This window comes from Haliotis asinina, chromosome 2 (assembly GCF_037392515.1).
Source record: "Haliotis asinina isolate JCU_RB_2024 chromosome 2, JCU_Hal_asi_v2, whole genome shotgun sequence".
Taxonomy (NCBI): domain Eukaryota; kingdom Metazoa; phylum Mollusca; class Gastropoda; order Lepetellida; family Haliotidae; genus Haliotis; species Haliotis asinina.
This window is the reverse complement of record NC_090281.1, coordinates 62,178,372-62,203,273: the sequence shown is the minus strand read 5'-3', so window position 1 is coordinate 62,203,273 and position 24,902 is coordinate 62,178,372. Positions and strand designations below refer to the sequence as shown.

The window sequence follows — 24,902 nt, the reverse complement described above, 5'->3', positions numbered from 1 at the left end:
AATGAATTCTAACGGGTTTAACGAAGCACCCCTACAATATTTTGAATCTACGTTCTAATTTATTGGACCTGGCTTTCAACCGTTGATAATTATGAGCGAGCTGACCTGAAGTAAGAGCTGACTGGTTTCCCGGATACTAAATGACACCGATACCTCTGTCTTTATTGTTGCAATGACTGCTTTTATTCTGCAGTTGAATTTATACTTGTTGGTTAGTCTGTTGTTTTACGTCGCACTCAACAATATTCCAGGTATATGGCTGTGGTCTGCACATAATAATCCAGTCTGTGCCAGACAATACAGTGATAAACATTATGGGTATCGATCACGCAACTGGGACACGATGACATGTGTCAATCAAGTCAGCAGGACTGACCACCCGATCCGACTCATTCGCCTTTTACGGGAGGCATGGGTATCTGAAGACCACGGGTCAAGGCCACAACAGACAGAAAGTAGCAGTGGTAAGATTGATTCTAATCCAGATCTTCACGCGTTGCAATGACAAAGCCCTAAATGAAGCAAGTCTATATTTTCCTCAGGCCCTACTCACATCTCACTCGGGTTCCCTTTTAAATAAATGAATTTTCAACAAGATATATATTTAGACACGAAGCGTTTGTCTAGTCAAAGTATCACCAGGCTCCAAATCTAGATCCCCTTTTTTGCCTAGCAATACCATGCGTGGGTTAAATTCTGTCTCGGGTTCCCGTGGGATCGCTCAGTTACTGGAAATGGTATCCCACGCGTCAATATTCAACAAGTTCAAGAACAGGAGAGCAGAAATAACTACAGATTCCCATGGAAGCTGAATGACATCCCAAAATTAACGCATGGTGGTTGAAAATATTAACGTTTAATAGAAACAACCAACAGTTACTACATTTAATATAAGTTTTTGAAAAGCATTTAATAGGAGCCCCAGTAAGTTTTGAGATACAGACGGACGTATGGAAAATCTAAACCTGCTCTACTTCGAGCTGTAGCATTAGAGTAAGGGCTGAGCGGTTGTGAATAATTAGGTTTTCAGACGAATGTCTGGAAGACCTATTGTTATTATCCGAATATTATTTTTATTATTAATTGTACGATTTTTGTACCAGGTCTCCTGACCTAACCACTGGGGCAATTATGATGAAACTTTCAGGGATGCTAACCTGTATGCTGAAAGGTATACAATGAACAAACAATCCGGCTACATGGAAGGGCAGATAACCCAAAATGTGAAAAGTTTCCACCCTGAATATCCCCAAAACTATAGGAGATAAATTAACCAAATTTTCACCCAATGCAGACTATGTCATTCCCCATCGATTCAACGCAAATCGGAAGTTAGCCGCCATGATAGGTTTTCCGCCATTTTGAAACAAAACTGAATTTTTTGCCGATTTTCGCGTTTTGACGGTGCCTGTCTCTGAAAATTTTCTTCTCAAGAATGGCATAGAGCACAATCGTGTCCGATGCGCCGTTGGATAGTATATAGCCTGGAAAGTTATTTAAAAGTTTTAGAGTTATCTCCCTTGGAAGTTAGTCAAATTTTCCAAGACGCGTTTTCATAGGGTTCATGAAAGTGTCATAACTCTGCCAAAACACGAGGATTTCATCGGATAAGGTACCAAATTGTAAATAATTGAATGCAAAACATTTTTGCTTCACATTATGGCTATGTAGAAATCAATACGTACGTCACAATAACGACACAACCACAAGATTTGCGATTTATTACATTTTCGCAAGTTTTGACGGAACCTGTGTTTCAAGATCGCCTCCTTCTGAACAGCGAATAGTACCCTAGTGTTTGATGTATCGTTCTAAAGCCCACATGCCTGGCTACTCAGATTGCTAACGACAGGCCGTAGCTCCGTTGTCCTTAGGTCTACAGTGAATATATTTTGTATTCAAGAAATGTCAGGATCTGATCTTTCCAGTAGTCTGTATAGTTGGCCGTGCCTTCCTGTTTGTTTCTCTTCAGTTTGTGAATTTTGCGTTTTTGTCAGCAGCGTTGAATCAGAGCCAATTAAACCTCCAAAACATAGTAATGGGCGGCCCAGCTGGCGTCCAAAGAAACTGTTCAAGGGAAGATTGCCACGCTGGGTGTGTGGGGGAAGTCTGAAGACCGTCAGTATTGCCCATGAAGCAATCCTAGTTACCATTGTTATTGTGTCATTTTAAAAATGTGATGTTCTTGTTGATGTAGTAGTTGCTTTTGTATTACCGTCTAGTATTTGGCTAAAGAGGACTTTGAAGCTAAAATGTGTCTAAATATAACGGACACCAAAGTCACACGAAACTGATTGAAAACCTTTAGGCACCCTACTCGCAGTTAATGGGTTTTATGATACCTCTATGGAGAGATACACACCAACATATACGGACGCTGTTGTAGTTATGGACGTTTGTGTGGGTCACATGATCTGATAAACCTTTCGCCTTATGTATGAGGTGATATCAATGTTTAGACACATCCTACTATCATGTTCAAGGGTGAACACTGTAATCTAATCATTCTGACCGTACAGACCGCTGCAAACTACCCTGTATACTGTGTCAGGGCCGCAGTATGTAGACCTCGGTATCTGACATGCATATTCAACGTCACTAAATGGTCGTGACAGTTGAACGACGTTCTCTGAACAGCAAGCATGGCAGCTAGGGCTAAAGGCAAGGGGACCCTCGCCCAAGGCCTCGATTCCCAACCTCAGCAGAAAGTGCAGTTAAAAAAACAGATAAACCTCTTTCACTGTGTTTCTATAATCGTCGGGATTATAATCGGAGCTGGGATTTTCGTGTCACCAGTTGGGATCCTTGCCAATGTGCGCTCTGTGGGGATGTCTTGTGTAATGTGGGCGCTGTGTGGAGTATACTCCACCCTGTGTGCCTTGTGCTTTGCGGAACTTGGGGCATCGATTCCCGAATCGGGAGGAGAATATGTGTACATTAAACGTGCATTTGGGGATTGTCCCGCATTTCTGTGTCTCTGGGTGAATCTTATCATTCTGTGTCCCGTAGGGGTGGCCGCGGCTAGTCTAATCTTTGCCACCTACATACTTCGTCCCGTGTTTCCAGATTGCGACCCCCCTTCTTCGTCTATCAGGCTCCTCGCAGCGATAATCATCAGTAAGTATCCGAACATAATGATCGAACAGCGTTAACAAGACAGCCTAGACTTGGACGAATCTATGCGGTAATCGTTACAAGTTTAAGTAATTTCTTCTAAAGAAATTATATAAATAACATACCGGAGTCCTTAGATGTCCGCCTATCTATTCTTGCCTCTTTACGATAGAAATACTCTACATGCATGATCTCAGCACTCAGTACAGCTTTGGATCAAGGCTGAGAACCATTCACATGTATTTAATACACATTTAACTGATCGCTATACAAACAGGCCAGCTGCCGAATATTTTCCGGTAAACTGCAGATTTGATCATGAAATGATATGAAACGAAATATATACTGTTAGTTGTTCTGGGCACGAGTCAGGTAAAACCGCCTTGCTTAAAAAAGTATCCATCAGTTTAGATGGAGGACAGAAGCAGAACAAACCAAACTGGTTCTACGATGATGGTGCCGGAATCATATGCGCTTTGCGACTATTTTACTAGACATATGATTGTCTAATGATACGACAGTACAGATTTGACCAAAAAGACTTCTTGTATCATTCTTATAGGAGCAGAAATTGTCCACGTGAATGACCGTTCGTATCTGACTGTTTGTGAACAGTGCGTTGTGGGTCAACGTTGACTGGGATTGTTGTGATATCACATGGGGCAAGTTGTGATAACAGCGCGTCACGCATTTCAGTTAGACTGGTTACAAGTTAGAAACGAGGAAGAGTTCTGTACTCGAAAGCATACTTGAAATATATTAGTTTGGGCGGTGGCGTGGCTAAAAGGGAACAAAACTGTTTCCATTATCATAAAAAAGTGAATCCTAGTTTATCACACGTGGCTATGGATTTTATATGATAGAAAAGGATGCGCACGGATAAGTGCACTTATTGGGGGTGTACTGGTTGGACTGAGCCTCATTATAACGCTATTTCATACAGACAGTAATTCAGCATGCATGATGCATAGGTATATATTGGAGGACATGTGTACGGGTTATATATATACATGATCCACAACACGCCAAGGCCATAGATATCAGAGATATACAGGTGCTACTTAACACCAGGATTGTCGTTATTCAGAGCCTGAGAATATCAAAGGCACGTATGGTATCATAGCAACACACTATTACAGTGTTTTAGAGTGAATGGTGGCCATAGGTTATTGTTTATGCTGTTGAAATTGTTGTATTAGAGACTGAAATAGATTTGTGCAGCTTGTACAAACGCATACGTATGGTTTATAAATGCAGATTGTTGCGTTAATCAACCTACCAACAATACCACATAGTGCTCTATATTTGCCTGCTTCTGCAGATCGTGCATAGATTACGTATCGGTGTTCTATTTTGAACCACGCCACGTGACACGCCGCAGTTTACATGAGTGTAGATGTCTTGTTTATTGCTTTGATTAGAAAACGGCTGAAAACATCGTTCTCTTTTAATTCATACAAGAATGAAGTGATTTCAATGAGATATACCAGTTACTCAATCGAAATTGCAGAATCGTTATATCGAAACACGTATCTACACAAAGAAACTATGGTTGGCACTCTGTCTGGAACGGTCAAGGTCAGGTAGGAGATGTGTACCAAGCACTTGTGTCTACGTTAAAATGTTATCTCGTCGCGATATAGCTTGCAAAATGCCGAATTTATCTCTCACACACTGTGTGTACGTGTACGGTTAATGACGGTTTTTTCCATGCAATTTCCTGACAATGTATACAGTGGCTCAAACAGATCACGTTGCCCGCTGACGTACCATGACGTACAGGTCACCGCTCATGACCCGTGAAGTGGTTTGGATATGGCTGAGAGCTTATTGGAACTTACCTCACGCAGTAGAATGATACGTAGATTAGTCTTGCAAGTTGTCAATTTGAAGCCTCCAAAACGTTCATTTTGCAGGCATCACAGTATGGCAATACAAACACGGGGTCAAACGTCGTATTGCCGTCATAATATCCACAGACCAGGCATCACCAACATGATAGCACGTGGGTAAGGCTCACAAGTGTTCTACTTGAAGCCTCTAGAATGTCCACAGACCAGGCATCACCAACATGATAGCACGTGGGTAAGGCTCACAAGTGTTCTACTTGAAGCCTCTAGAATGTCCACAGACCAGGCATCACCAACATGATAGCACGTGGGTAAGGCTCACAAGTGTTCTACTTGAAGCCTCTAGAATGTTCACAGGCCAGGCATCACCAACATGATAGCACGTGGGTAAGGCTCACAAGTGTTCTACTTGAAGCCTCTAGAATGTTCACAGACCAGGCATCACCAACATGATAGCACGTGGGCAAGGCTCACAAGTGTTCTACTTGAAGCCTCTAGAATGTTCACAGACCAGGCATCACCAACATGATAGCACGTGGGTAAGGCTCACAAGTGTTCTACTTGAAGCCTCTAGAATGTTCACAGGCCAGGCATCACCAACATGATAGCACGTGGGTAAGGCTCACAAGTGTTCTACTTGAAGCCTCTAGAATGTCCACAGACCAGGCATCACCAACATGATAGCACGTGGATAAGGCTCACAAATGTTCTACTTGAAGCCTCTAGAATGTTCACAGACCAGGCATCACCAACATGATAGCACGTGGGTAAGGCTTACAAGTGTTCTACTTGAAGCCTCTAGAATGTTCACAGACCAGGCATCACCAACATGATCGCACGTGGGTAAGGCTCACAAGTGTTCTACTTGAAGCCTCTAGAATGTTCACAGACCAGGCATCACCAACATGATAGCACGTGGGCAAGGCTCACAAGTGTTCTACTTGAAGCCTCTAGAATGTTCACAGACCAGGCATCACCATCATGATAGCACGTGGGTAAGGCTCACAAGTGTTCTACTTGAAGCCTCTAGAATGTTCACAGACCAGGCATCACCAACATGATAGCACGTGGGCAAGGCTCACAAGTGTTCTACTTGAAGCCTCTAGAATGTCCACAGACCAGGCATCACCAACATGATAGCACGTGGATAAGGCTCACAAATGTTCTACTTGAAGCCTCTAGAATGTTCACAGACCAGGCATCACCAACATGATAGCACGTGGGTAAGGCTTACAAGTGTTCTACTTGAAGCCTCTAGAATGTTCACAGACCAGGCATCACCAACATGATCGCACGTGGGTAAGGCTCACAAGTGTTCTACTTGAAGCCTCTAGAATGTTCACAGACCAAGAATTACCAGCAAGATGACACGTGGACGAGACACGGAAGTGTCATATTTGAAGCCTCTAGAATGTTCACAGACCAGGTATCACCAACAAGATGGCATTACCAACAACACGAATCGTGGACGAGACACGGAAGTGTCGTATTTGAAGCCCCTCTAGAATGTTTACAGATCAGGCATCACCAACAAGATGACACATGGACGAGACTCACAAGTGTTCTACTTGAAACCTCCAGAATGTTTACAGATCAGGCATCACCAACAGGATGACATATGGACTTGACCCACAAGTGTTCCACTTGAAGTCACCAGAATCTTCACAGACCAGCCATCACCAACAAGATGACACATGGACTTGACCCACAAGTGTTCTACTTGAAGCCTCCGGAATGTTCACAGATCAGGCATCACCAACAAGATGACACATGGACATGACGCACAAGTGTTCTGCTTGAAGTCACCAGAATGTTCACAGATCAGGCATCACCAACAAGATGACACGTCAACAAGGCTCGCTTAGTTCACATTCAGCCCTTCAGAATGTTGTCAGACCATGCATAATCAGCAGGATGGGACATAGAAAAACACCGCTGCAAGCGTTCTACATGTAGCATCCAGAATGACCTGTAACCCTAGATTCATAACGACTCTAACCACGGAAAAAGCACCGTGGTTCCCTCGTAGGTTGATCCGGGAGATATTGTAGAAGTCTCGAAAGAACTGGAAGTGGAACGGAAGAACAGAACTGTCAACACTAATACTGATGTTACACATTGGCATAATGTAAGCATGAACGGAAAGGCAACGGCATCCAATGTAAAAGTATTAACACGGGGAAATTGGACAAAAGTTTACCAATATTTTATAACGGTTTGTGTTACTGGAAATTTACAGACCAACTGACCACGTTCCTCAATGTTAAACCTGTCAAGGGTCACTGTGAGAACGAGCATCAGACTTAATCCGTGATCCGTAATCTTAAACTAACAGAACCAAGGTGCAATGGATGCATCTGTCTCTACGGCTGTTTGTGGTTTACGCTGGTCAAATCACGTGCGTGCCACGTATACCCTCGTGGCATACTCACGACTGGCCATCGATGTCTTGGTCCATCTAAATGACATAATTTCAAGTTCACAATAACAACGATATCGTAAGTTTTATTTGTAAACGCGATTATCTGCGATAGCTGGAATAGGTATATAATACGGATGACAGTTACAAATCAGGGGTGGCTGTCTAGTACAAGCAGTCCTGTGCGTTGTGTGGGTTGGTTGTGGGACTGGTATCTCTGCTGAACGAGTTGAAACCAGCTCGCTCTTGATAAGCGGCAGAGGACCAAAAGTGGCCATTTCGGCTCACCAACCCACACACATGGCAACACCGGACACAGGACCCAGACGGCACATCCACCGAACGCAGGACCCAGACGACGCATCCACAGACGACGCCTTCCACAGAACAGTGATGCATCAGTGACCCTATCCCTAAATACACGCCATTTTAAACTGCAAGCAGACTATAGTTGTAGACCCACTGACGACGCGACGACTCCCTACTCGTATACATGTTTGGAAAAAGGATATAGCCCATAATGTTACATATTTGTACAAGCTAGTATATCCAATATGGCCGCCAGACCAAACAGGTATGGGGTACATGCTCTCCAAGGCGTGAAACAACGCAACGAAGTTCAGCTGAAAAGGCAGATCAGCCTTTTCCATGGTGTTTCCATAATTGTTGGTGGAATTATTGGAGCTGGGATTTTTATTTCCCCTGTCGGGATTCTCGCCAATGTGCGCTCAGTCGGGATGTCATGTGTCACTTGGGCGCTGTGCGGAGTTTACTCAACACTGTGCGCCCTGTGCTATGCAGAACTTGGCGCTTCTATGCCCCAAAGCGGAGGAGAATATGTGTACCTTAAACGTTCACTCGGGGATCTTCCAGCCTTTTTGTGTCTCTGGTTTTACCTAATCATCAGCGTTCCCATGTCCCAAGCCGTCGCGGGCCTCACAGTCGCCACTTACGTCCTTCGCCCTGTATTTCCACACTGTGATCCTCCGTTTTCTTCGATATGGCTCGTTGCAGCCATAATCAACAGTAGGTATCAATTTAGGTTAACAAAACCACATATTTTCCCATTGATTTCTACGGAAACGTTATATTTTGAAAAAAATCATGGACAATTACAAGCACATATCTGCATATTGTGGACTTACATTAACAATTAAATGACATTCTCAATCAGCCATGCACCAGAAGCTAAACGGACCAACCCCAGTGACGAAATGTCAACCGCTTGAAAATACACGTGGTCACATTCACTTTAAATTATCATGTTAGAGCATACAACACCAAATATTGAAAAATATAGTCAGATTTAATTACTGGATGCATGAATATTTTTTTAAAACTCAAAATCATCCAGTCACAGTTGTCGGATGATTCGGTCTGCGGTAAAGGGTCCGGACGACAAATGTTTGTTAAATTACGGAATTCGATTTGGTGTAGAGTAACCTATATGGCTTTCCTGCTTTTCGACCAGTTTTGGGCGACACGCCATGCATATTTACGATCGACAAATGCAAGAACGGGTTGTTGGGATTTGTTCATATCATTTCCATTCATACTATGGCAAAGTATACGTCAGCAGAACAATGCCTATAGTTAGTTTTCAGTGTACGGAAAGCAGTAAGTTTCGAGAAATCAAAATCGTCGTTACAATCGGACCGGGTCGGGCCGAGGTGGGCCATATGCAGTTCGGAAACCGTTTACATATTTTATGTTGTACATCTTCAATGATTTTACAGTATGAGGTCCGATATGCTGTTCCAACATAACACACAATAGGAACAATCATTGCACCATAGTGGGTATATAGTGCTTTCGTCCAAATAAGTTTAGGTGTTAACACAATACCCAAATGTCTATGAAAAGACACAACTTCAAGCTACACACCATAAAGTGTATTTTTTTAAATAATCCCAACAGTGAACTGATCAACAAATTTCCAAAATTCCAAAATTATAAAAAGAAACAAAAAAAACAAACAAAAAAACCCAAAAAATACCACACAGATAATATGTTGAACTATGGATATGTGTGCACTGCTGGACGTATTATAAGGTAAAGCAAAACGAGTCCAAGTGGACTAGTTCACTGCTATATGGCTGAAAATTTGCTGATATCGAATTATTGACATGACATGGCAGAGCTATTCTAATATCACCAGGGTTATCATGCTCAAAATGATCAACAGATCATGGAGCAGTGATTCATACTACAAGCAGTGCATTATTATTCAGATTTCAGGAAAATATGAAATAGAATAGTTTCATCATGATCAGTAATTGCTTAAAGAAAGAGCCCGATTTAAAATAAGAAGAACGCATCTTACAGACACACTAATCAAAAAGGTTTCATGTTTCCAGATAAATCCTAGCCTAAGGCAATAACGACTCATCTCTTAGACACACTGGAGCGATGGGGGTAGCCAAGTGGTTAAAGCGTTCGCTTTTCAAGCTGAAGACCCGGGTCCGATTCCGAACATGGTTGCAATGTGTGGTTTACCGCGATCTGATATAGCTGTAATGTTGCTATATGCTGTGTAAACCTAAACTCACTCACTCGCTCACTCACACCAACAGTGAGACCAACATCATACTAATAAAACGCGCAAATACTCATCTTAAGACCCGTTCAAACACGGTGTTAATACAATTACGAGTGTATCCCTCAGATCATGTCTATGTCGAGTATATCGAGTGTATCCCACAGTTCATGACTGTGTCGAGTGTATCCCTCAGTTCATGTCTATGTCGAGTATATCGAGTGTATCCCTCAGTTCAAGACTGTGTCGAGTGTATCCCTCAGCTCATGACTGTGTCCAGTGTATCCCTCAGCTCATGACTGTGTCGAGTGTATCCCTCAATTCATGACTGTGTCGAGTGTTATCCCTCAGTTCATGACTGTGTCGAGTGTATCCCTCAGTTCATGACTGTGTCCAGTGCATCCCTCAGTTCATGAATGTGTTGAGTGTATCCCTCAGTTCATGACTGTGTCGAGTGTATCCCACAGTTCATGACTGTGTCGAGTGTATCCCTCAGTTCATGTCTATGTCGAGTATATCGAGTGTATCCCTCAGTTCATGACTGTGTCGAGTGTATCCCCCAGCTCACGACTGTGTCGAGTGTATCCCTCAGTTCATGACTGTGTCGAGTGTATCCCCCAGCTCATGACTGTGTCGAGTGTATCCCTCAGTTCATGACTGTGTCGAGTATATCGAGTGTATCCCTCAGTTCATGACTGTGTCGAGTGTATCCCCCAGCTCATGACTGTGTCGAGTGTATCCCTCAGCTCATGACTGTGTCCAGTGTATCCCTCAATTCATGACTGTGTCGAGCGTTATCCCTCAGCTCATGACTGTGTCGAGTGTATCCCTCAGTTCATGACTGTGTCCAGTGTATCCCTCAATTCATGACTGTGCCGAGTGTATCCCTCAGCTCATGACTGTGTCGAGTGTATCCCTCAGCTCATGACTGTGTCGAGTGTATCCCTCAGTTCATGACTGTGTCGAGTATATCGAGTGTATCCCTCAGTTCAGGACTGTGTCGAGTGTATCCCTCAGCTCATGACTGTGTCGAGTGTATCCCTCAGTTTGTGACTGTGTTGAGTGTATCCTCAGCTCATGAATGTGTCGGTGTGATGAAGTATACTAATGGTTAAAGCGTTCGCTCGTGTCGCTGAAAATACGGGTTCGATTCTCCACGTGAACACAACTTGTGAAAACCATTTCCGGTGGCCTCCCTCCCCACCACCCAGTGATACTGAATGTTGCTAAACTCCGCTTAACACTATACTCACTCACTTACGACTGTGTCCAGTATATGGTACAGTTTAATGACTAGTCAAGGGGCTATGTTTAGCTGTATCTACAAAACAGTTTGATCTAGACGTTTAAAAGAGCGCGTAGTTACGAAGAATTTTGCAGTACGTAATTGAAGGTTTCACAAATACGTAACCTCGCTGATGCTGTGTAAAAGCGGAATATGATTCCTGACGAATAAATTAAGAATATTACCTACTTGAATGGTGTCAGTCAGTTATATATGGAAATGGATGTGTCGCATTTTTAACCTGTATCAGTGGCCAGGACAGAAGACAGTTGTTGAGATAACCTGTATGTCAAACACCCGTGTATGTGTGTCGGGTGGTGATAATGGTCATGGAAGGTGTTTCCACGTGATAAGGAAGTTGGCGTGACGCAACATAGCGGCCATTGACCTATGTGGAAACGAGATAACATGATCATGTCAAAGGTGTGGAAATGTACAACATCACAGCCTTTGCCAGAATTCACTAACCATTTTCAAAATACAACCGTGGGGGATAGTATCAAACAACAGCATTAAATTTTAATTCCCGCTGATATTGGACACTGGGACTTGGACATGTTTCATTTAAGACTGTAATGATAAAATGAGGCTTAATGATTGACATGCTAGAATCAATTTAGTGTGGGTTTGACGGGATGGAAAATTGTTCAGGTACTGTTAGATAGTCTAGGTCCTTGAACTTCACACTGAATCAATCCATCTTTGTTGCCCTGTAGCCTGGTGACCTGAAGGTGGACCACGAAGCACGTACATGGGTGATCCGACTGATAGCTTTCACTATGCCAATGATTGTTGTACTGACGTATATTCGCTGTTTAAAATGGCGCCTTAATGTAGCGTGTCTTGAGTACACGCATGTTTCAGGGGCGCGGGGCGGTGACTTTGAAATGTCCAACATGTGCGATACGTGCCTCGGATACGGACTTAGGGAATCCTTGATGTCTGATCTCTGATCTCAGTAGGTCATGGGCTATTGTGTAATGGATTTGACCTGTGTTGTGTGTATATCAATTCAACATTTATCTTCACCTCAGCCTTGATAACAAGCTCGTCAACCTATCTAATCACATGTGCCATGTCGGTTATGTAAAATCTGGATTAAAGACAAATATAGACTCGCTCAGTACAATCGGGTTGCTCATATCAGAAGTCAAGAATGTACAGAACAACATATTAGTGTGATAGACGGTGCCACCACCACGCTGTTTCCTGTTTATTAAATAACTATTCAAACTCTCGTGAAAACGAACTGTGCACCCCACACCCTTTCTCAAATAGCTGTATCCGCCCCTGAAAGGAACGCCCCGTTCAGTGAATAGAAGTTATGTCGAACTGCTTAGCATCTTCGTTATCATCGTGAAATGAAATAGAAAATCAATTTGAAATTTTGACAAACAGTCAAAACAGTGTAAGTTGAAAAGTATTACGTGTTCGTAAACATACACGTCCGTCAATTACCAGTCTAAGTAAACGTATCCTCAGTACTTTTCGTTACACTCCACTACTGATCAGTGGTGGAGTGTAACGAAATACACTGAGACTAAGTTTACTTAGACTGGTCAATTACGAATTTAACTCCATATACTGCGCAGGTGCTGAGCACGCACTGCCTTATTTTGTTCATCTCAAACATGGGGCGTGGTGGCCTAAGGTTCAGGCTCTGTATATATATAATTTTGATAGTAACAAACAAACAAACCCATTTAATCTGAAAAGGAGACCCAGGGAAACCAGAGATTACCGAACCTAAGAAAATCTAGACTTGCTTCATTTAAGGCTTTAGTACTGCCGGGAAGGCCTGGCAGTAGACAGAATAATGTGGTTCAGGAACTGTGAGACGGCTGAATGTGTAAAGACCAATGCTGATATCCTGAGCCGTTTTATTGCTGAACTATTGCTACATGAGGCGTAAAACCACGCTCACTGATACATGGTCTTTTCAGTACTGTTGATCGCGCTGAACTGTATGAACGTGAAGTGGGCGACCAAAGTACAGGCTGTCATCACCGCCAGCAAACTCATCGCTCTCCTCATCATCATTATCATCGGATTCATATGGCTTGGCAAGGGTGAGTACATGGAAAATATTGAACTACTGCCGTCTTCAAACTGAATTCGTTTTCTTTAAACGCAGGACAGTTGGATACAGTTGAACTGATGGTCGATTATGTAGCTTTGATTTATCATATCAGTGTCCCCAGTTCGAATCCCAACATGGTTCCAGTGTGCCCTGAAAAGTGTCATGGCGTATAAAACGTTTATAGATACTCGAAACCATATACATTTTGTTGACCAATAAAATGGCACATACTGTATTTGTAACATTATCCTTCCATCACTTCGGGAGTTTCTCCCACATTAAACAGAACTGGTATTCTGCTAGGGTCGTCGAACCGGTTTCACTCACTCACCATAATTTCAATGCTGTCGCTCGTCCCTGACAAGAGACAACGTATCTGTTTTCCAACGCTGCTTGCTTTTAGGTGAGACGGCACAGTTTGAGAACTCGTTTGAGGACAGCGATTACAGTGCTGGGGCCATTGCTGTAGGGTTTTACTCCGGATTCTGGGCCTTTGGGGGCTGGTGCGTATTTACAGAATACTAGAAGAGCATTTACATATTTAAACACAAATAATGTGTTTTCATAACACTAAATACGAAGATACATAATGCTAGAAAAAGTACTTACATAACACTTGCTACGTAGTTACATAATACTAGAAATATAGTTACTAGTATAAAACTACTTCATAGGGCCTACTTACAGATATAGTACTCATTTAGATACCCGTACGCGTAATGCAACACGCGTTCTAATATTTACATAACACCAAGTTCGTATATGTAATCGTGAGTTTTATATATTCATGTTTTTATATTTCTTTTCAAGAATTGACATATCCCAAACAATTGTACCTGCCTGTTCATGCCGTCAAGATGCATTTGTGCTATTCCTCACTGTAAACTCGTTTGACATAATTATGGGTGGTGAAAGCGTTCGCTCGTGGCGCCCAAGACCCTAGTTCGATTCCCCGCATGGGCGTGGAGCGCATTTCTCTTGTCCCCGGTCGTTATCTTGCGGTATTGTGGCTTATACCCTAACTCGCTCGCTCACTCACTCTTTGATATTCCCACAGTCTACATTTGATTTTCTTTTCAGGAACTATTTGAATTTTCTTTGCGACGAAGTGATCGATCCTCATCGGTAGGTGTGTGTCACGTGGTTTCTAGATATATGATAAGTATTCGTTATCTCGAAACTGATAAAAGTACATTGGATTGCTGGGTTCCAAAACTATACGCATCGATTGTAACAATAGTTCGAGTTAATAAAGTCATTTCGGAGTAATTACAATCGTCTTGAAATAAATTTAGAAAACCCGATTCTTTCATATGTCCGTAATTACTCTATTAATTAATTATCTATTAATTATTCTATTACAGCATCTATTAATCAGGAAAAAGGTACTCCCGTCTCCTAAAATTATCCCTTTTAGTGTGATGAAGGTTATTGGAAAGAAGTGCCGATTTCCACCTTCAACTATGCCCACTTGCATAGATCCCGGTGATAGGGTTTACCTTAAAACTAGTTTAGAGATAACCGTCCGTCTGTTGTAAATCTAACCAATTTTCGTGAACTGATTACCACATTACGTGGTCATGTTAAAGAAGCTATATCTTCACATTTATGGGCATAAATAATTTGCAATTGCTTCTGTCAATACAATCAAACGAAAGCATCAACGTTTTTCACTTCTTTTCAATAATATACACTGAGATCAATTCTTCGAAATACTTTTTAACTTGAAACCACACAGATGTACCTGGCAAAAATAATTCTATTGATTTACTAAAGGTTTCCGAAGTCCTTGGCACCAAGCCACTGCCACTATTTTCACCAATGAGAAATGTTAATTACTTGCAGCAATGTTCCGCGAGCTATCGTCATCTCCATGACGATTGTCACCTGTGTCTACATCACCGCCAATATTGCATACTTCGCTGTATTGTCACCGGCGGAGATGCTCGACTCTACTGCTGTCGCTGTCGTAAGTATGGTGCCTGCATGTTGTTTAACGCCGTCCTCCAGTCTTATCACGGAGGCTTGTATATATCTGAGTCGAATTCGGATCTTTGGCGTGACGAGCGAACGCCTTAACCACTAGGCTAACCCACAGTCTCCACCAATGGATCGGAGATGGAACAATAGAATATCGGGGTCGAACCCGATTTCTCCTTTTTGAACTATCTGAAAGAGAGAATGTGTGAAAAGTGAAACAGATGTTTTATGTGCAGTCAAATGTTGAATTTTACTCTTCGGGGCGTGACCCGTGAAGGTCCCGGGGTAGAAAAGGCCTTCAGCAACCCATGCTTGCCATAAAAGGTGACTATGCTTGTCGTAAGAGGCGACTAACGGGATCGGGTGGTCAGGCTCGCTGACTTGGATGACACATGTCATCGGTTCCCCATTGCGCAGATCGATGCTCATGTTGTTGATCACTGGCTTGTCTGGTCCAGACTCGATTATTTACAGACCGTCGCCATATAGCTGGAATATTGCTAAGTGCGACGTAAAACTAAACTCACTCACTCACTCACTTCGGGGCGTGTGTACGGTGCGGGCTTCACCTACTTCACCTAATAATGTAATCGGGATCAGGGTTTAGATTGTCGAAGCTCTCTTAGCGCTAAGACAGTCGTAAGTTAATGTTAATGTATAGCACTTAAGACTGTATTATCGCTAAGAGAGTTTCGAAATTCCAGGTCGAGGATCATAGGTTTCTGGTGTGACATAGGGACACAACTCTGGACTTAGGAATTGTGAGACATTGGGAAAACCGTGTTCATTGTGGTGCATGTCAACGAGGACTGAATTTGAAGTATGAATACATAGACCGTAATCTAACCCGGATTCAAATTTGGGATATACTTTAGTTTGTTTATAAACCGTATTTACAGAGAAAACCCGGGTATAATCTTTATATGCCTATCGAGTTTGCGAGTGACCGCGTTGTGTATTCACGGTTGTATTTTGGTGAATGTTTTCAGACGTTCTCCGCCCTTACCGTGCCTGTCCTACAGTGGATTATGCCTGTACTGATAGCCGTGTCTGTGATCGGAGCCATGAATGGATGTTGTCTCTCCATGTCCAGGTAACGGAAGGACAAACTTTATCCCATCATCCGTCGAACGCAAACCCTCTCTCAACCAAACGCATCCCCACTTCGACGATCTCCGATACCACTCTCCGACACAACCAAGCGATGTCACTCCCAGCCAACGGCACCGACATCGTTGTCATCTACGACCCCACTCTCCGTCAGACTCGCACTCAATCTCATCACCTACTTGGCCAGAATTGCAACCCCACTCTACGTCACACTAAACCCCACTCTCCTTCAAACACAGCCATTCTCAGATACAATGTGAAACCCCTCACTCCACCAATCCACAAACGACCACTAAGCAGCCCAGCTGTTCACCAGCCTCAACAACCCGTGAACATCCGGGTTAGAACCTGTCTTCAGCAACCTAACCCTTACTTGTCTTAAGAGGCGACTAACGGGATCAGGTGGACAGGGTGGTCGCTGAACCGGTTGAAACATGTCATCGTATCCCAGCTGCGTAGATCGGTGCTCATGCTGCTGATCCCTGGTTTGTCTGGTCCAGATTATTTACAGACCGCCGCCCTATAATTGGAATATTTTCTTAGTGGAGCGTTAAACAAACATACAAAACTCAATCTCACCCCCTGCTCTCCGACAAAATGAACCCTGCTCTCAAACTCAAACCTACTCCTAAACCTAACATTTATAACATTTTTTATAGAGTACATTAATCGTACATGCAATCCCCCATCCCCACACCCCAAACAGGCATAATCAAAACACAATTATCATTTATTCATCACACATAATACACATTTCCGATTATGATAAAAAAAACCCCGAAATAAACAAAATTGTATGCGTACAATCGCAAATCAAAAGTGCAATATTTTGTACTTTGCACCGGTTTCCGCCCGATCCAGTCACCCGAGAACAGTGGGTGAAGTTTGTGTGCAATCAACATACATCATAACATGTCATGTGAACAGGTAACTACCTAATGTGGCAGAGACAGAACTCAGGTGCACGAACTAATTATGGTGTATAGCTCCGAGTATGGTGATCGTGTGTAAGTATCATCCCTACAAACTGACGGTATGTCAGTGAAATAATGTTTCATTTTATTGAATGCAGATAAAAATGCATGTATAATATCCTTGTGTATATTTCTCTTATGAACACATTGTATTCAATTTCAATTTTGTACGAAAGGACAAAAATGAAGAGAGTTCAAACATATATTTTGATACATCAATTTTTCATTGAATCATATGAGTAGGCAAAGATAAGTGCAAAAATAAAGAGAGTCAAACCACCCAGCACCTCTTGCCTCCTTGTTTATGTATGATCCACAGTTTTGATATCCGATCAATAGCTAAGACCGTAGTGCCCAACCGACGCATGCTTTTGAACTCTGATTTCGCGGGAGTATTTTCATCGCGTTATTTTTCAACTTTCCAATCTGAATTTGTATTTGTGATGATTCGTTACTGTAAGTCAATACAGAAAGGTATCAGAATCAGAGTTTTGTTTTGCGTTGCATGTGAGCTTTAAGAATTCTTAACTATAAGAATTATTTGGGTATCATTCTTAACTTTCAGAAATTTCTCAAGTCATATTCATAAGTCATATTCATATTCTTAGTTTTACTCTTAAAGTCACCAAAAAGCACTCTCTGGCACCTTTAAACATTTTTTAAACTCAACAAAATGGTCGCCAATCAACGCTGACTCAAGTTTTATACCCTAAGTATACACGACGTATATACTGACGATGAACTTCTCGCGAGATTTCGTCTAGACATTACTGGCATTTGTTTCGTCAGATATCTCAGACGGAATGAAGTAACCTCCCCAACGAAAAGACGCCGGCATCAAGGTAGCCAGTACTCTTGCTACGCGAAAACTGCAATTGTGCAGTGGTGATGACTTCGGTATCATGCAGTATAGTATAAACAAGATCAGCAGTGATACCATCAACGCATTATGCCGTGCCACCATACTTCTGTAGAGGTTTATATCTTGGCTCCAATACTGTCCAGGCCTAAAGTAACGTCTTTTTTATCTTTTTTTCAGGTTGTTTTTCGCTGGTGCTAGAAACAATCACTTGCCGAGTTTAATATCAATGATCACAGTGAAGCATCTAACACCGGCGCCATCCTTAATAGTTATTGTGAGTACATTCCATTGAGAGTAGGCGAGGGATCAGAGGGCTACTTTGTTACAATTTGTTTGCACATGTGTGAGAAAATACGGCAACAATCACTAAAAGAAACTTGTGATTTTCACATCTGCACTGAACATTTCTATTCTACGCGTGTTTCATTGATCATTTAACAAAATGTTAGGACAAAAGTGGGGGAAGAGGTGCGCACCCCTCTGGATCCGTCAAGGTATCTCATCGTATGCCAGTCTCATGAATCGATGTAGTGGCTGGATTGTCCAGTCCAGACTCGATTATTTACAGATAGCAGGAATAATGACTACACTCGTAAGTAATAACCCAAGCATGTTACGCATGCGCACCCGTGACAGGATAGATAATAGTACGGTCGCTTTTGACCTGATGGTCACAAGCGTTTAGTTCGTGTTCCGAAATGTTGATGAAGTTTGTGGAACCGTTTGTTTCATGTCTGCCTGGCCAGTCAATCAATCAATCAATCTTTATTTAATGTACCGAAGAGGCCATAGGCCTATAGTACATTTTACACCAGTAGCAGAGGGTGCAATATACATAAATATATAGTAAGTAATATCACAGCCGTAACACAGATGATCTCACATTCATGGGATGGTATGTAAACACTGCAAGGTGTCTTGTGACTGTTTGATCTTGTGATGTCATGAGGGTATAGAATTTATCTATTCGGGGGTTCAAGAAGAAATATTTCTTTATGTATTCTTTTCTGATACTGGTATACAATGGGTAAACAGGCAAGAAATGATATTCATCCTCTACCTCTTGATAAGTACAATATTTACACAATGGTTTTTCCCGTGGTATCTCTAAATGCCTACTCTTTTCTAATTGAAGATCATGGGTACTACATCTGAAGCGGGCTAGTGCTGCTCTGAACTTCTTAACATTAATATCTAGAAGATTTTTTTCTGTAACAATGAATGACTTAAAAAAGGAGTAATGGTATTTTTACCATTTGGCATTTTGAGAAATCTTAGCCAGTATTTTATTACTTTGATGTAGCTAGATATATACATAGAGTGCCTCCCACATTCCCCATTAACTGTGACATTTTGCACGCATAAAGATGTACCTTTTCTATAGTGTCATAGATTTCAAGGCCCCATACTTCTGCTCCATAGAGTAGAATAGGAGTAATCTTAGTGTCAAGAATTTTGAAAAAGGTGTCAAAGCTAAAATTTGGAAGAGGTCGTATGGTTATTAAAATGCCTATTAAAATCTTTTTAGCTTGTAGTGCGGCTTTGTTGCCGTGCAATCACCAAGTTAGTCGACTTGTAAAAAGTACACCCGAGTATTTGTAATTTCTTACAACCTCTAATCTCTCACCTTTATAAAACCATTTTTCCCGTTTTGATAATTTTCCTCCATTTTTAAAGCTATTACCTCTGTCTCATCGATACTGACATTCAATTTCCATTGTAGTACCCAAGTTGATTTATTAGATTTTGAAGTCCAGATACTGTCCTTGCGAACATAACAATGTCATCAACAAAAATGAGAAGAAAAGGCTTAATAGTTTTAGGATGTAATTGGATGCCCTCATTACTGTTTTCATATATATGTAGCGATAGTTCGTTGATGAAGACCGAAAACAGAAATGGACTTAGTTTACGCCCTTGTCGTACCCCAGTGTTGCAGCAGAAGGAATCAGATAGGTTATTATTGTTTCGAACACAAGCCTTTACGTTGTGATATATGCAGCAAAGTAATTTACCAGTTTTAGTACTGATTCCTTGGGATTTACAAAGGGACCACAGCAAGTTTCTGTTAACCGAGTCGAAAGCATTTGCAAAATCTACAAATATGGCATACATTTTTTCTACCCTTTCGGGCTAAAAAATTCTGCCCGAGTGTCTGCAAAATAGAGGCCTGGCCAGTAATGACACTGCATACATATATCTCATATATCTCGCACAACGTCAAAATGAAACAGAAAATTTTGACATGTTAAATTTTCGGGCCAAGACCTTAACCACATCTGTGTGGGGAATGATTTGCACATGACCAACAGGTCTCCAACAAGGCCTATAATTAGAAACCTGCCTGAACATGTTTGATATTTCCTTTGCAAATGGTAAGAAGAATGGTAAATATTATCTCAGCGGTTTGTCCAGTTCCTCGAAGGGCATATTGTGCTGATCTTTGTGTGAAAAATATTCCTCGGGTTCCTTATCAATAATCCGAAATCATATTTCCTAACTTTTACACACACAAACATATCTCTATATACATGTATATATATAGGAGAATAACATGTGAGGAAATTGCACGTCCAGGGACTAACGGGATCTGGTGGTCAGGCTCGCTGATGGTTGATACATGATGGCATTGTCCCAATTGCGTAGATCGATGCTCATGATGATCATTACTGGACTGTCTGGTTCAGACCTGGTTGTTTCCAGACCGCTGGAATGTTGCTTAGTGTTTCCTTAAACAACAAACGAACACCACCAGTTATTAGTTTTAAGGGCCCTTGGCGACAATATGAGGGTCCTGTTAGGTAACGATGTAGAGAGCTCATTGAATCATGTCACAATTGAACTTACTTGAACACAATAAAACTTAACAACAATCTCTTTGTACATGTATCGCAAAACAAGCAATTTAAGGATTTTATTTATGTGAAGGACTGTGAAACTATTTCCCAACACCTGTTTAAAGGCTCCCGTATGAAAGGATATTTCTTTAATTTCGTTATTTCATTCTTTGGTTTCCCTCCCAGCTCATCCTAACTCTCATCATGCAGTGTTTTGAGGAGATATTCTACCTCATCGAGATGATGGGATTTAGCTTTGCGACTGTGTTATGTGCTGTTCTGGCGGGCCAGGTGTACCTCAGGTGGAAGGAACCAAACATGCCCCGCCCTATAAAGGTACTAACATTATCATAGGTATTTGGTATATGTGGGTTGTTTTTTAAAGATCCAAATCTTGTGGATGTAGACAGCAATGCTACAGACAGAAAGAGCCGCAGAGTTGAATTTCAGCATAAAGACACACATATCTATTAACAGGGTATATTGTCAGTTACGCGGTGTTTTGAAAGGGTGTACGGGACTGTTTATGAGAGTCTTGTAAACTGAGTATTTACATCACCATTCCTCAACAGATGTAACAACAAAATTGCCAAATTATTAAACTATCATCGAAAATAGAGACAATTAGCGGCAGAATTTAACCATAGCGACATTCCAAAGCAAACGGTGAATAATTGCCAGCTATCTTAGACTGGATGTGTTTTCGCAGGAATTAAAGATATAAAGATTTTACTAAAGATGATTTCACCATCTGACTGATTTTGCTTCCTGTTTCAGCTACCCGTGGTCGTACCTAGTTTCCTCTTCATAGTCAGCCTGCTTATTTTCATATTAACGATATACCAGAAGCCACATGAAAGCGGCGTCGCTCTGCTGTTGATGCTGTTAGGAGTTCCGGTGTATGTGGTCGGAACTGTTTGGTCGAAACCCACGTCAGTCAAGCAGAAGTTAGGTAAGGTTTTACTGGAATCGATGTTGTAAAACTCGGATCTGACGAACCCTACCAGATAGGGAAACCAGTGAAACGATTCAAGGGTAAAATATCTCCCAAGTATACTCGCTGCTGTGGTATGTTGAGTGATCCAGTTGGGTTTTACTCCGAAATTAGCAATACCGCAGAAACAGTCTAAGTAAACTTATCCTCAGTACTTTTCGTTACACTCCACCACTGAGTCTAACAAAACCTTATGGGAGGTCGCGTCAGGTAACCTTTGAGATTGATCAGAACACAGCTTACCAAATCGCGAAAGTGGACATTCACACATACCTTTCGAACTTTTTATCTCGAAAAGGTTCGTACCCGAACGATTCCGAACGCTATTTAGTGTACGATCCCTTCTGGGTGATGCACACGGCGCGCGTTACAACCATGACAACGGTGAGTAAACAGTCGCTGAAAATAGTGTTTTAGGCAATATTCAAGAATGTCATCTTGCGGAAATATTGGCTAATGGTAACCATGTCAACAGAACCCACAAAGCGTATATACAGCTGGTCAAATAACTGTGTTATGTACAGATTTTTGTTTGTGGAGAGATCTGTGTCGGTAACCTGAATATTTTGAAAGTCCCACCGATTCCTAAATAGTAGCCGTTGTTTGATTGGTTCAATCTATTTGACAGTCTCGCGTTTGATTTGACGGTCATTGGTGGCTCACAGGTTACCTGATGCGACCTTCTACTAGGTTTTGGTAGACTCAGTGGTGGAGTGTAACAATTAACACTGAGACTAAGTTTACTTAGACTGGGTTTGGGTTAGATTGGACGGTTGCGTTTGATTGGACGGTTATAAGTAGCTCAAAGGTTACCTGACGCGACCTTCTACTAGGTTTTGTTAGGCTCAGTGGTGGAGTGTAACGAAATACACTGAGACTAAGTTTACTTAGACTGATGGGCTTCACACATTGTATCCATGTGATGATTCGAACCCGCGGTCACCGAGCGCTTAATTTAACCAGTAGGCTGCGGTTAGGAGATATGAACACTGCTATGTCAAGATAGGTGTTTAAATTGACAAATGCGTTATTTACTATGATTTATAAAGTAACATATTGTGTTCATATTTCTTTTCAACAACACATTATTCCATAAAAACAAATGTGTTGAACACCATAAACGATTATCTATACTGAGGAATACTATGATTTATAAAGTAACATATTATGTACGTATTTCTTCGCTACAACACATTATTCCTTGAAAAACAAATGTGGGGAACACCATGAACGATTGTCTATACTGAGCGAAGGCGTGAACCATTAGACATGACTTTACCAAATATTGCGGATTTGTTAAGGTTGTTTATCAGTATTGTTGTGGTTAGTGGTTTTTATTATTTTTTTTCAGATTCTTTTACGAGGTTAATACAAAGGTTACTATTGGTCCTTCCTGTAGACAAAGACGACCACTTTGATTGAGGATAAGTGTTGGATCTTCTTTATACGCCACCGGCGTTCATTGCCAGAGACGCAGATGGAGACGCCCAGAAGTGGGCCCACATATCGCAATGTGATAATATGACCAGTCATCTTTTTGTGCCTCGTGAAACATGACATTCCATATTTACCTACAGCTTTACAATATGCACGGACTTCAGCCACGAGGAGTGTTCAGTTTAGAAAGCTAGAGAAGAGGCATTGCAAACGACCGTACCTCGTTATTATACTAGGGTTTCAGTCAATTGTCCTTACGCCGAAACACGCCAGTAGTACTATAAGGTGTGGACTGACTATATTATGCTTATGTGGATCACCACCTGGTGTAAACTTATCCGTCCCGTCGTTCTTATAGCAATACATATTGCCTAGACGTTATTGACGGTATAGCGGGGTGTGTTATCTATATGACGGTGGAATGGATCAGGTGAACTTCACGGATGGATGGAGGTGGTGGACTTGATGGATAGATGGATGTGGTGGACTTTATGGGTGGATAGCTCAGGTGGACTTGATGCGTGGATGGGCGTAGTTGACTTGGAGGGTGGATGGACGTAGTGGACTTGATGGGATCAGGTGGAACAGGTGGACTTGATCCGTGGATGGATCACGTGGACTTGATTGGACAGGTGCAATATGGATAGGTTTCATAGTAAGATTTGATTCTGTGTAAATGAAACTTGTTACTTTGAATTTAAGAAAGAGAGGATTAGTTTTGAATTGAAATTGCACGTATTTAGCAGATGGGGCAATTAACGATACTAAGCACCGTCTTCGCCTTGTATTTTATTAACATGCCTGATTTTTCACTATCGATGTATGGTTGTGGTGATGTGCATTCAAACGTTGTTGTTAGTAAAGAGTAGATTATAGATCGCTTTATTCCATTTGCTCCTTAAAGCAAGAGTTATACCACCAACTCCTTATAGTAAGAGTTTTACCACCAAGTCCTTATATCAACAGTTATACCACCAACTCCTTACATCAAGAGTTATACCACCAGCTCTTTATCAATAGTTATACATCAGCTCACATGTAATCATATTTTGTAAATTCGTGAAATCAACGTGAAATGCATATGGCTGACGTCACGGTGAACTTATGCACCTAATTTTGTTAAAAATACATATTTTCACGACTAAAAACTGGTGAAGTGATATTGGTTCCATACTTTCATTTATATGCAGAGCTATATTCATATTTTTGTTCTCTTGTAGTAAAGTTTAACTTGACACATCTGATATTGACAATTTCACGGGTACATGTTTTTGATGATTTGTAAGTGTGTTATTACTCAGTACCACTTCATTTGGTTTTGTTAACCACATGTACATATGTTTCACCTTTCTGTTGCATCACACCATGATTCACATTTTCAATCCATTTTCAATAAATAAAACTGTAAAGCTTGTGTTGCTTAA

At 41.6% G+C, this 24,902-nt stretch overlaps 1 protein-coding gene across 1 annotated transcript; it reads left to right on the top strand.

Moving 5' to 3' along the window:
• The first annotated feature begins 2,585 nt into the window (after positions 1-2,585).
• LOC137272767 (large neutral amino acids transporter small subunit 2-like) lies at positions 2,586-24,902 on the top strand. Its single transcript, XM_067805155.1, has 10 exons — positions 2,586-3,117; positions 13,148-13,273; positions 13,688-13,787; positions 14,365-14,409; positions 15,130-15,253; positions 16,254-16,357; positions 18,388-18,484; positions 21,234-21,383; positions 21,825-21,999; positions 23,393-24,902. The coding sequence occupies exons 1-10, from the start codon at positions 2,643-2,645 to the stop codon at positions 23,461-23,463; spliced, it is 1,467 nt and encodes a 488-aa protein (XP_067661256.1). The 5' UTR covers positions 2,586-2,642; the 3' UTR covers positions 23,464-24,902.

Coding starts and splice junctions, on each gene's coding strand:
- LOC137272767 (XM_067805155.1), top strand. CDS start 2,643: ATGGCAGCTAGGGCTAAAGGCAAGGGGACCCTCGCCCAAGGCCTCGAT. Junction 13,788..14,364: donor TTCTGGGCCTTTGGGGGCTG/GTGCGTATTTAC, acceptor TTTTCTTTTCAG/GAACTATTTGAATTTTCTTT. Junction 16,358..18,387: donor TGTTGTCTCTCCATGTCCAG/GTAACGGAAGGA, acceptor TCTTTTTTTCAG/GTTGTTTTTCGCTGGTGCTA.